General features: G+C 42.8%; 1 protein-coding gene across 1 annotated transcript in view; it reads left to right on the top strand.

Moving 5' to 3' along the window:
- The first annotated feature begins 5,969 nt into the window (after positions 1-5,969).
- CMYA5 (cardiomyopathy associated 5) overlaps positions 5,970-13,669 on the top strand; it is a 118,554-nt gene continuing 110,854 nt past the window's right edge. The window contains exons 1-2 of the mRNA XM_075325788.1: positions 5,970-6,217; positions 11,822-12,414. Coding sequence (XP_075181903.1) covers positions 6,099-6,217; positions 11,822-12,414 — 712 coding nt within the window. The 5' untranslated portion in view covers positions 5,970-6,098. The remainder of the gene's footprint in view (positions 6,218-11,821; positions 12,415-13,669) is intronic.

The following is a 13,669-nucleotide window of genomic DNA, read 5'->3' on the forward strand; positions in this document are numbered from 1 at the left end:
TACCATAGACTACTCCGGTGGCTGGGTCGGAGCCTAGTCACCTTTGGCAAGAAGGCAGACGGTGGTGGCCACCTGCAGGAGCTGGGATTACAGCTGGTGGAACCATAGGGACCGGGGTCGGGCGGTGGCCCGCCGGTACCGAACTGGGGAACTGATTGTAAACCGGAGCACCAGGGGGGGGTACTCAGACCCAGTACAAAGCCCTGAACCGACAGGGCCGAGTCAAATCAACTGATTGCGGACTGGACTTTAGGACCTATCCCACAAAAGACCCGTTAGAAGACAACAGCCCAACCATACAGGGTAAAGTCACTGCCAAGGCATAGAGACCCAAAGGGCCAGCGTCTGCGGGCAAATGTGCTCCTACGGCATATACAAGTCGGGGAGCGGACTACCGGTGTCTAGGGATTGGAGTCAAACATTTACACACAGAGGTGCAGGAGAAAGGCGGAAACCACCAATCTATACCGGGACCCCGCCTCAGCACCTCCCTCAGGCCCCCGGGACCATCGCTCCCCTACCCACGGAGGGGTCAACACCAACCTGCGCAACACCGTACCTGGGAGGCCTAGTTAACGGCAGCGGTGGTGTCCATCCATTCACCACAACCCGTGGGTGGCGTCACGAACTTACAATCCAAACCAAACAACCGCGGCCCCGGCCGTGGAACTCCTCACCCAAGTCCCCGCGTGTAGCGCCATCTCCCTTGCAGAGCGACGTGACCCCCGGGTCCGTGAGAGGCTCGAGCCACCACCCGCAGTACGAGCACGGATCTGAGCGGCTCGGCGGTCGCAGCCCAGCCCGCGGGGCGGTACACTAACACAACACGACGTTCTCCGTTTCGGTGGTGCCCATCTGAAGGTTTTCCGTTCTGGTTCTTTGTTGGTCCAACCTTGAGGACAATACATATTAAAAGTGAAAAATGGCCAAATATTTTCTAGTACCTGAAGGACCATAAAGGGCCAGTATTTTCTGACCATTTTTGGATGGTTAGGAGAGCAGCATTGTCAGACTGCGGTACTGTTTTCCTTTGCCTCGGATAATATAAGGTCAGCCACGCTTTCACCTTCCAATAATAACATTGTGCTGGTTACAGATCATCCAGCAATAAGCACAAGCTGCTGTCATTGAGCTGCCACATTTCATCAGATTGGAAATTTCTCTCAATTACAGTTCACTAGACAGTGCTAATGGGGGCAAATAGAAGAATAGCACAGGGCAATGGCGGGGAGCAAGCACATCATAGGAAACTCAGCAGATATGTTCGTAGGGCAGATGATCACTGTTTCATACGAGAACATTCTCGTGTCCCATAACTGTGTTATGTATGGAATAGGTCTGTGATTTCATATAGTGCCGGTAATAAAAAGAGTGATGGACACAATAATCATTATCATTTTCATGAATCCCTGTCTGCTGACAATTTACTACTGCTTCTATCTGAGCTACCTGATTTAAAAGGAACCTGTGAGATCATTCCCCCTGAATCACCACCACCTCATTAAAGAAGTTGTGCACTACTTTTACAGTGATATCTTATCCTTAGGATAGGTCATCAATGTGCGATCGGTCGGGGTTCGACACCCCGCACTCCGCTGATCAGCTGTTTTCAGTCCCAATGGCAGCAGCAGGCAGCCGGTAATGCTCATTTCCGGCGCTGCTCCGTCTTCTGATAGCGGTTGTGACCGGGTAATGCACATTCGCCTCCTGTTGATTAGAATGGGAGGCGGATCTGCAGTACCCGGCCGTAGCCACTATCAGAGGACGGAGCAGCTCCGGAACTGAGCATTTCCGACAACCTGCTGCCACCGAAGAGCAGCTTATAAGCGAGGGTGCAGGGTGTCGACCTCGGCCGATTAGACATTGATGACCTATCCTAAGGATAGCCCATCAATGTTAAAGTAGTGGCCAACCTCTTTAATGTGCTTTTTAATAACTGTATATGTAAATTATTGGTTGCCTGTGACACAAATTTACAAGAGAAAAAAAAACAAAACTATTTTCTGTTTTTCCTTTGAGATTTGGCACTGTATATCTGAGCTCCTCTCTGACCATGACGCCCATACAGTTGGATCCTGTAATAGAGCAGGGAGCTGTAGACTCCACCAACCTTCACCTTATAGGTTGCTGTAAGGCATTGTTCTACTATTTTGCATTCAGGGGAATAGCCACATAGCCCAGATGGAAACCATGCCTTCGAGTCATACGCAGTGAATTAAGGTGTACTTACCACAATTTCATCTGTATGCTGTGTATGTGTGGAAGGCACGGGGTAGGCAAGTAGTCCAGGGTCACCAGGCCGCAGCGCAACCGCTCAAATCCCCTTGCCTTCCCGTGACCACACCACTTAAAGGATGACTTCCAGCCAGTTCTTTAATTCCACGTTCCGCCGGAGTCAATAAGGCACACTTCACAAAGTCCTTTTTAAGCAACCGAAAGTTTAATTCTTTTTTTCACTTCAATTACAGGCTTTGCTTCCGCATTCACAGTTTCTTCATTTACAGCCTTCACATTAACTTTCTGTTCATGGGCACCGTCACTTATTCCACTGGGGTTCCCTCCACCCTCCTTCACAATATACAATTTTGCGGCCAACTGCTTTCTTTGCAACTGGGCTCCATAGGACACCGCTAAGCCCCTCATCCCTCTGACGTCACACTCGCACAGGCAGAATCAAAAAGTCTATAAGGCCGCTCCATCTCACCCACAGGGACTGCTTTCGCACCGGTTTAGCCACGCATGACAGCACTCCTGAGAGTGCAACTGACTTTCGGTCTTGCAGAGGGATTCATTGAAAATTCACTTCCAGGGAAACCGGACGCCTCCGACCGACCAAACCCGCTCCTGGGACGCAGTTAAACAGTCCTCTACGTGCAGGACCCCACGTGTCAGTGATCCAGGGGTGACCCTTAAGATCCAAATTTCAGTAGTATTTTACTAGGCCTCTTCTTTCTACTCCTTTTTCCTGGGGGCTCTCCTGCACCTTCTCCTCACACTGTCCTATTTATAGGAAACTATCCTCCTCCTCTTTTAACCTTACACTACCTACACAGGTGCCAGGACTGCAATCCTAGAGCCAGCCTGGCACCTAGTGGCGTATTACACCATACACATAGATTACACCTCAAACGCCCGTGTGCAGGCTACTTAGGCAGTGGTGGGCTAATCCCTGACCCCCCTTACATATGCACCAAATCACCTTCACTAGTCTTCCATCACTAAATGCATGCATATATGAAGCATGTAGCGAGCACTTTAGGGTTTCAGCAGAGACATGTGACAATTTCCTGGGACATCCATCTGCATTTTACTTTCTTTGGCCTCATTTGCTCTTGAATGTGTTTGGATCCCCGATGCAGCTTGTTCATTGTTTGAAATGTTACAGTTAAAGAAGTCCAGTGAAGATAAATGATCAACCATCCAAAACACAGGTAATAATTTATATATTGAAGGGGGTTTGACCACTAGGACCTACAACAATTTTTCCCCATTGGAATGGAGCCACAGTTCACATGCTCAACCACTGCTATGCTCATTGCCTGTCGGGCTGCCGAGAGCTCCGCTCAGCTTTTTCCGGAAGCTCCATAAGAATGAATGAGTTAACCGATGGGCATGTCCACTGCGGCTTCATGCTATTGGGGTTGAAAGTACTCTGTTCTGCCAATAAGTGTGAGTCCCAGAGGTTAAAGTGTAACCATCATTGTAATTTTTATTTTATGAATCAATAGTACACATCAAAATCAGAAACTTTATAATATGTCTTTATCAGACAAATTAGTTTTTTTCACTGCCAGAATTGAGGTATAATCTCTATTTGGTGAAAGGAGGCGCTAGAGGCAGAGGGAGGAGCTAAAAGCAGAGAGGGGCACTAGAGACAGAGCTCCGCCCTCCTCACTCTTCTATCTACATAGATAGAATCTCATCGGTAACAGGCCCCATCTCCTATCTCAGTAATGCAATGCCTATGTCTTTTTTTCAATTTTCACATTAGCTATGTATTTTTCTCCTTTCTCTAATATTCTTATAGCAGTAATGAAATGCCAATGTACCCTTATATTATTGAGTGCCACTGGATATGCTTTTGTAGTTAGGGCTGTGACTAGTCATAGGAGCATTAGTTCCCTGGCTAGTGGGCCCACTAAGTATGTTATCATGCCCCTGTGGGCATGATAACATGGTCTACAGCTGCCAGTGTTATCGTCAGCACGATACAAAGCCGTGCGTGCACACAACTTTGTATCCCTCAGCATTGAGCTTATCTGACACTGGGTGTATACGTCCCGGCTTCAAAGAGACTCTCTGTGCATGATCTGAAGTCACATCTACACTTTTAGTCATTCTCACCTGATGTCAGTAACGACTTATCCAATCCACACAGGTAAAGAAATCAAACCATAAATGTCAATAAATTAAGTTATGTGTAATAATGAGAAATGACACAGGGAAAAAGTATTGAACACATGAAGCAAAACAGGGGCTAAAAGCCATGGAAAGTCATGTCATCAGCTGGAATCTATCAGTATTTGGATAGCATTCCTGCCACTTACTGAAAAATAATATCAGCTGGTTCAACTGATAGCCTATAAAAAGGTGTCTCATTACCAAGGTGCCACACAAGAACAATCCTAGGTCAGGTAAAAACCAGTGAGCTGTCTCAAGACCTTTGCAATCTTATTGTTGCAATCATACTGATGGGATTGGTTACAGAAGAATTTCTAAACTACTGAAGGTACCAGTGTCCAGTGTTGGCATTATAATTTGGAAATGTAAACCAGCCACAACCAGGTGATCCCTGCAAGATTTCAGACAGAAGAGTGAAAGAATTTCCAGAAAAGTTGTCCAAGAACCACCTGAGGAGAGCTACAGAAAGACTTGGAATCAGATGGTACAATTGTTTGAAAGAAATTAATAAGTAATGCACTCAACCACCATGGCCTGTATGCATGCTCATCACACAAAACTCCATTTCTGAACAAAAAGCATGTTCAGATGTGTTTAAAATTTGCTCAACAACATTTAGACAAGCCTGTGAAATACTGATAGAATATCGTCTGGGCAGATGAGACAAAAATTGAACTCTTTGGATGCAATAATGCACACCATATTTGGAGGCCAAAAGGCACAGCATATCACCCCAAGAACATCACACCAACAATGAAGTTTGGAGATAGGAACACCATGGTGTGGGGCTGTTTTCCAGCATACGGCACTGACAAACTTCATGTAATTGAAGGTAGGATGAATGGACAAATATACGGAGACATTTATGATAAAAATCTACTGTCATTTACCAGGATGATGAAGATAAAATGAGGGTGGACATTTCAGCAAGACAATGATCTCAAACACACAGCCAAGGAAACTCTCAACTGGTTTTAGAGAAAGAAAATAAAGCTGCTAGAATGACCCAGCCAATCAACAGAGCTGAATCCAAAAGAAAATTTATGGAAAGAACTAAAGCTCAGAGTTCATAGAAATAGACCACAGGACCTGCAGGATGTGAAGAGTGTTTGTGTGGAAAAATGGGCCAAAATCACACCTGAGCAACACATGTGACTTGTTTTTCTATACAGGAGACGTCTTGAAGCTGTCATCACCAACAATGGCTTTTGTATGAAGTATTAAATAAATTTCAGTAAGTGTGTTCAATACTTTTTCCCTGAGGCATTTCTCATTATTACACATAACTTAATTTATTGACATCTATGGTTTGATTTCTTTGCCTGTGTGGATTGGATGGGTTGTTACTGACATCTGGTGAGAAATTCGTTTCAGAAGCTCCTTTAGAAATATTACTTAGAAATTTGGTGACGTGTTCAATACTTATTTCACACACTCTATGTATTTTAATTATAACACTTCTAGCCCTAGGACCCAGCACAGCGACACGACGGGCCAGTCAGGCAGGACATGGTGCTGAAAGCATGTGTGTTTGAGTCTGTTTTCTCCCTGTCTATTTTAAGACTCCCCTTAGTCAGGAGAATAGAAGCCACTGACTGCTCCCATTGCTGTAATGACACCAGTCTCTCCAGAAGATCAGGGGAGAATTGATCTTGGGGAACACACCAGCACCCCACTGGAGAAGAAGCTACTGAAGAATGGAGAGTTTGTGCCCCGCCGAGGTCGATAGGGCTTCTGAAGTCTCCTTCTGCCTGGAGGAGGATGTCTCTCCAGAAAGCGTTCTCAACAGTCAAGAAGCCGAGGATCTGACACAGAGGTACGCTGACATAGCCCCCCTACAAACACAGTTTGGAAGTGGCAAGCATGGCACCTGTTAGAGCAGCTCACGGGTCCTTATATATTCCCATAACATACGATTGCCTGAGAGAGGACTGTGTTACTCCACAGCTTGTTCTGTCTGTGCAAAGGGGTTTTTTCTATTTAAAGACTCATCAGAAGTGACAGCTGGTGAATATCTGAGCGCCCCTCCCCTGGCGTTCTGGAAGCCGGTCACATAATGATCCTATGCTGTCATGTGTGATGTGCCGGTGGTGTGTAATGCCTACAGCTGAGATTTTAGTGACATAATTTACGCTATTCACTTATCCGGCATTGTGTCACACATGTATTTGACCTTTCAGTTTCTGCCCAGATTAATCCATCTATCTAATTAATATCTTTCTAACATTTCTATCTATCTAATCATACATTCTCTAGCATCACTCTGTAAAATAACAAAAAAAACATTTACAGCAGATCTGTCACCAGATTTCACAATCCAACCTGCATACATTACTAAATAGATTTAGTCCTGATGAGGCAGGTGTGCATACTTTGATAATCCATGTCAGAACGTCGGTATAACCATCAAAGCTTCCATACCTAATATTAAACTGAGCATTTTATCCTGCTGTCCCCCCCAAAAAAATAAAAAAATAAAAAATTTGTTTCAGGATTGTAAGGCTATGTGCCCATGTGAGATTAAACCTGCTAATTTATCAGTGGAAAATCCGCGGATTTTCTGGATTTTCCGATAAATCCGCAGGTTTCAGCATGCACAGACACTCCCCATGTTATCCTATGGGACATGGGGAGTGCTGTATCAATGCTGCAGATACGTGCGACTGCGGAACATGCTGCGGAACATGTTGCTGAACATGCTGCGGATGTCCCGCAGCCGCACGTAATTTCATGTTAATTCTTTCTGCGGAATTACCTGCGGAAATCCCGGCTCTCCACTATGGAGATAGAGGCCGGGACTTCCGCAGGAATGTCCGCAGGTTTTCCGAAGCTATTTCGCTGTACTACCGCAGCTTGTATAGTTGCGGATTCCAGCAAGCAGCTGCGGGAAACCTGCGGCCGTACCTGCTGATATATCCGCAAGTGCGAGCTCCCATGGGCACCTAGCCTTAGAGTGTTCTGACATGGATTTTCAAACTAAACATATCAACCTCATCAGGTCTTAGGCCCAGTGCCCATGGTGTGTAGTTTTGATGCGTATTTGCAGAAATCTGCAGCAAAATCTGCATGTCCATTGTGAAGCCAGCAAAGTCTATGAGAATTCAGAAGTGCTGGGCCCACGTTGCTTATTTTTCCCTTGCATATTTAGTGCAGAAAAAAAGAAATCTGCACCAAATACACAAGGGTAAAAATACTCAACGTAGGTACAGCACTTCTGAATTCTCATAGACTTTGCTGGCTTCACAATGGACATGCAGATTTTGCTGCAGATTTCTGAAAATACGCGTCAAAATCCACGTTAAAATACACAGCGTGGGCACAGGGCCTAAGAGATCTATTTAATCGTATATATGGTTTGTTTTGGGAAATCTTCTGACAGATCTGCTTTAAACCGATTTTACAGAATGGTTTGTAAAGTTTTGTAAAATGAATATAATTAAAAAAAATTAATTAGAGGTAAAAAGGAAAAATTTACGGTAATCCTGCATCTACATATATTTCATGCCATGTTCATCTTGTAGCCTATTGACTGATAGACCATACAGGGCACCTAAACACTGCCGCACTGCGACGGCCGATATGACATGGCTGTGAAACATTTGCTCTAATTTTATTGACATTTATTGACAAAAATCATCTAAGAAAAATATATGTATATATACAGTATACTGCTCATATTAAAATGTGTTGATTAGTTTACAAGACCAGCCTCCTCACACCTTAGTATATATGCAGTAACTGACAATTAGGATGCGTTCACACCACTGTATAACACGGAGAATGCTGCCCGATGTTTTATTGGATAGCACTCGCTTTGATGTTATACTATGGGGCGACACAATTCGGCATGAGAAAAAAAATGGCTGCATGCTGCGATTGTCAGCGTATCTCGGATGGTACTATGGGTTTATGTGACACATCAGTGTCTGATATACTCAGAGACAAACAATGGAGAAGATGGAGAAATTAATCTCTCCTTCTCCACATTCTCACATGCGAGAGAATCGGATCACAATGAACGACACTCACTTCACGCTCGCAGCAGAGTGAGAGCCGAGTGTCATTAGCAGATCACATCCGATTCTCTGGCATCCGATGCTATACGCTCGTCTAATAAGGATAATCGTTATTAAACACATTTCTAATAGCTGTACCGTAACGATCCGTGCATCTGTGTGTCCATCACAATACTAGGAACAAATTATCATCCCCTAGAAGAAAATAATGAAGGTTCGTTCCTAATGAGTAAGGGCAAGTGCAGATGATTGTATAACTCAGACAAGTGCTATCCATTGTTTTGACGATTGCACTCGTCCATATTATTCTATGGAGCTGTGCTGCATGCACGATTTATCTCCGAGATATAGATGGCACTCCCTCATTTAACTCTAAGGGTACGTTCCCACGATCAGTATATCCGGCATCCAAAACGCAGCGTTGTACAGTTGAAGCACAGTGGATGGGATTTATAGAAATCCCATGTCCTTTGTGCTTCTTTTGTCCACAGCATAAACTGACACATGGCGTGGCTTTTCAAGCTGCATAATGTCAGTTTATGCTGAGGAGATGCGAGTGTTCTCAGAGGGGGGAACAAAGCGAAAGTCCACAGCGCCCAGAACTCTGATCATGGGCACGGACTCTGCATTCTTCTAGGAGAACAATTGCATCTCCGCAGGAGGGAAGACACTGCGTCCAGAATGCATTGTCTCTGGATCGAGCGTGGTACGTCCTACATGCAGTTGTAAACGCACGTTTTAGCCTTAATTGATTTAGCCAAAGTTGCCTTTTTCAGAAATTTGCGCAGAAAATGCGTGCGTAAGGCTATGTGCGCACTTTGCTTTTTACCTGCTTTTTATCTGCTTTTTTGCTGCTTTTTCAACTGCAGCGTTTAATGCCAAAATGGATGTGTTCTGCTTTTCAAGCAAAGTCTATGGGAATTTGGTTTTCTTGTCCGCACTTTGCAAAAACACAAACATGACAATTGATTTTGCCATTTGGGTTTTGCCCTGCAAAGCTGAGTTTTTGACCAAAGTTCTGCAACAAAAAGGCTGCAGTTTGAACTGCAAAGTGCGGACAAGAAACTCAAATTCCCATAGACTTTGCTTGAAAAGCAGAACACAACCATTTTGGCATTAAACGCTGCAGTTGAAAAAGCAGGTAAAAAGCAGGTAAAAAGCAAAGTGCGCACATAGCCTAAGGCTATGTGCGCACTTTCCGTCGTCCTACATGCAGTTGTAAACGCACGTTTTAGCCTTAATTGATTTAGCCAAAGTTGCCTTTTTCAGAAATTTGCGCAGAAAACGCATGCGTATTTACCGCGTTTTAGATGCGTTTTTAGCGCTTTTTCCATGCGTTTCCACATGCGTTTTCACAGATGCGTTTTCAACATCAAAACACTGCTAAATAAAGATTAAATAATCAAACAGAATGAAAAAAGAGAAAAAAAAGGGACAAATCTATATTAATGGGAAAAATAATGGAAAAAGATATATTTAATAAAATTAGAGCGTTAATATACATTTTATCGGTAAAATTAGCAATAAATGCATATTATTCTTAGATTTAATTGTCGGATTATGTGTGTGTGTGTAAAGGGACATATCAAATCATTATTTTGATGTTCAAAAAGCATGCGTTGTGGTAGTCCAAAACGCATGTTTTCTGCAATGAAAAAGCAGGTAAAACGCAGGAATTTTGATATTTCTTGCTTTTTGCTACTTCTCATTGACTTCAATGTTAACAAAACGCACCACAAATGGCAAAAACAATTGACAGGGTCCTTTTCTGAACGCATGGTTTTTGACCAAACTTATGCAAATTATGAGATGCGTTTGGAAACGCAAAGTGCGGACAAGAAATCATGAATTCTCATTGTCTTTAATGGAAAACCAAAACGCATGCATTTGGGCACAAAACCGCTGCAGTTCAAAACTGATCCTAAACGCACCTGAAACGCAGGTGAAAACTGAAAGTGCGCACATAGCCTTAGGGTCGGTGGAAATATTTGGACTGCACTCGGATGACATCTAAATTCTGTTTGATTTTCATGAACTGACAATATAGAGAAACATTTTTTTTTTATCTCCGCTTCGAAGAAAATTGGATCACGCTCTAATCAAACTGTATAATCTGACTGATGTTCTTTCACCTTACAATAAGTGATGATCTTGAATACTAAAGAAAGTGTATTGGATTCTGAGAGACAGTATTGGAAAGCTACAGACCTTTTAATTTTACAGCATTTATTTGCTGGAACCAGAATCTCCCTTTAAAATAGTAAATTATAAGTAACATAAAAACATTGAAACAAATCTTATGTGTTGTCCAGGGAACTGCATGTTCCAATCCATTTTGAGACTCTTGGCAGCTTTAGGTCGTGTCTGTTTTTGACCACCTCGATCATCTTAATTGCCGCTCTAACACAAGGTTTAATAAGGGCTCATTCAGACATCCGTTTTTTACAATTTTTTTTCTTACATATAAGAAAACAAGAAGCACAAGAATAGGGTCTTATCTGTGAGATACGGTGAACCTGCGATTACGGTTTTGCTCACCTGGGGGGGTTGTGTCAGACACAACCACTAGGAAGAATCTTGGAAAGATAGCTGCTGAAGCTCCAAGTATAGAGGATACTTTGTGATCGCAAATATGAGTGGAAAGAGTTAAATTGCTGCGCTGCTGTGGAATAAAGTTGAACGCTGGATCCTCGATATGTGACTTTATTCAACGCGTTTCAGTGCAACCTCCTTCATCAGGATCATGACATGATCCTGATGAAGGAGGTCGCTCCAAATTGCATTGAATAAAGTCACATATTGAGGATCCAGCGTTCATCTTTATTCCACAGCAGCGCGGCAATTTAACTCTTTCCACTCGTTTTTTTTAAGAATAGCACTCATACTTTTAATAGTGACTAGGCCCATTCACATGTCCGTGATATTTCATGGTCCAGGTAAAATCGCAGAGACCTATCCCGAGTGTGGGATCAATATCAGCAAAGCAACTCTATGGGTGCGTGAAAATATCGGACAGAATTCGGATGCCATCTGTGTGGTGTCTGTTTTTCACAGACTGATAGGAAAATATAGAGAAACTTTTTTTTTGTTTCTCGTCTGAGAAAAACTGATAAATTGCAAACCAAACTCTGATGGTGAAAAATGACATTGATCAAACTGTTAAAAAAAATGCTGATGAAAAACACGAGGTTATCACTAACACCTGAATGAGCACTTAAAGATTTGTCTTTACACATGTGCTGCCTCAGAAACAATATATGTGCTTATACATCTCTATGTTTTATATATTTTAACCAAAGAGTATTTCTTCCTTCATGTCGTTGCATAGTTGTATTTGTTGATCTCTCTGAAAAGTGATGGTTTGATCATCACCATCCTAAACTTTCCCATTAACTGTGTTCCAGTTTTAAGGAATCTGTAAACACCGAAGAAGTGAAACCCAAGCTCCAATGCCTCATGTCAAATCCAGCCTTCTCTATGGTCACAGTTCAGTGTGAAGACAGTGGGATACACTGGGAGACCAGCTCAAGTCGATGTTCCACACCATGGGCATCAGAAGCCAGCACCACCTCGGATGTCTACAGCATGGAAAGTTCTTCTGCTGGAACCCCACCTGGCAAAGTTATCTTCATTATGGACGAGGGAAAGTTACGGAGAAAGAGAGTCAGACCGTCAACATCAGCAAAGTTTGCTCGGCAGTCAACACATCATAAAAAAAGCACTGAAAATCCCAAGGCATCTGCTGATAATATGGGGGAATCTTTTAAGCAAGCCCTGGAAAAAGCCAAATGTCATCTGTCTACGCACACGGAGGAAACTGGCAATGCTGACAATTCTACAAAGGATACTGAAGCCTGTACGGGAGAAATCCTTGACTCAGAAAAGGAGTCAAGTTCAGAAAATAAAGCACCATGTGAAAAAACAGAATCTCCTGCCGCTGAGACCTCCAGTATCTTACCAGACAAGGTGGCAGAAGAACCCACTTCTGCTTCTCCAGGTAAGAAAAGGTCAACACTATCTGTCTTCAATACTTGATTTTCCAATATCACCTATTAATATCTGTTAGACAAACAGCTGAACATAGTATCTCCTTTAAATACCATGGTAAATGACCTGTCAAAGACGTAGGCCACTATCTTTTCTTATCTCATTAATCAACCGGTGAAGTAAACAATTCGGCCTTTCTCATCAAAGACTGCAAATTGGGTGTCAGACCAAGTAAGGCTTCATTTTTCATATTTTCTTGGAACAACAGACTAATAACCTGTCCATCCCATAATCGGCTGACTTCTCATGCTTTACGAGAAAATGACCTGTTATGTTATCATGGTAAAATGGTGATAAACCAAGAAACAGCAGCAAATAACGCATTTATTGTAGTCATTAATTTATCCAGTTTTTATAAAAGAGGTTTAATCAGAATTTGCTGCAATTTATTCTGCTCCAGTATTGCAGAATTCAATTATGCTAATTATATTTTGCGAAGATAACAATAATTATAATATTTATTCACTTATATAGTGCCACTAATTCCACAGCGCTTTACATACATCAGCAACCCTGTTCCGATTGGGGCCCACAACCTGATCTAGTACTTTGATTTTCCTGTATTATTATATCTGGTTTGTGTAGTTGTTTTCTTAAAAACTTAAAAGGAAGTTGTGACAAGATTTAGGCTTTCAAATTGCCACCAGCCTCTTATCCAGGATGGTGATGGGTTGACAATGGTATACTTTTACTTTTAGACTAATACAGTATTACCTGGCAAAAGTATTTTGAAGACCATGGCCACTATATTCTAATGACCTGTAAATAGTCAATGGGGTGGAGAAGAGTTATGGTGGTTAGTCATCCTTCAAGCTTGATTGGCATCCTACAGACTGGATGCGTCATCAAGATATGTGCATGCATGGTGGCATACATGTGCAAATGAAAGCAAGGCAAGCACGCTGTGCCAGATGCTGTGGGAGTTGGCTTGATGATGTCTTGACCTGTGGGATGTCAGTCAGGCCTGGAGAAGGACCACCTGGTTTGACTCTTCACTGGAGAACCTCCATGTCCATGACTTCACAAGAGATGGTACTGGATATTCTGTCTAAGGGAACTACTCATCAAATCTATCTTTTGGTTTGTGAACTTCATTACTCCTTATCACTTAGACCAATATTGCTCAACTCCAGTCCTCAAGACCCACCAACAGTTCATGTTTTCAGAATTTCTTTAGTATTGCACAGATGATAATTTAATCACTT

Source organism: Anomaloglossus baeobatrachus, chromosome 1, assembly GCF_048569485.1.
Source record: "Anomaloglossus baeobatrachus isolate aAnoBae1 chromosome 1, aAnoBae1.hap1, whole genome shotgun sequence".
NCBI classification, from domain to species: Eukaryota; Metazoa; Chordata; class Amphibia; order Anura; family Aromobatidae; genus Anomaloglossus; species Anomaloglossus baeobatrachus.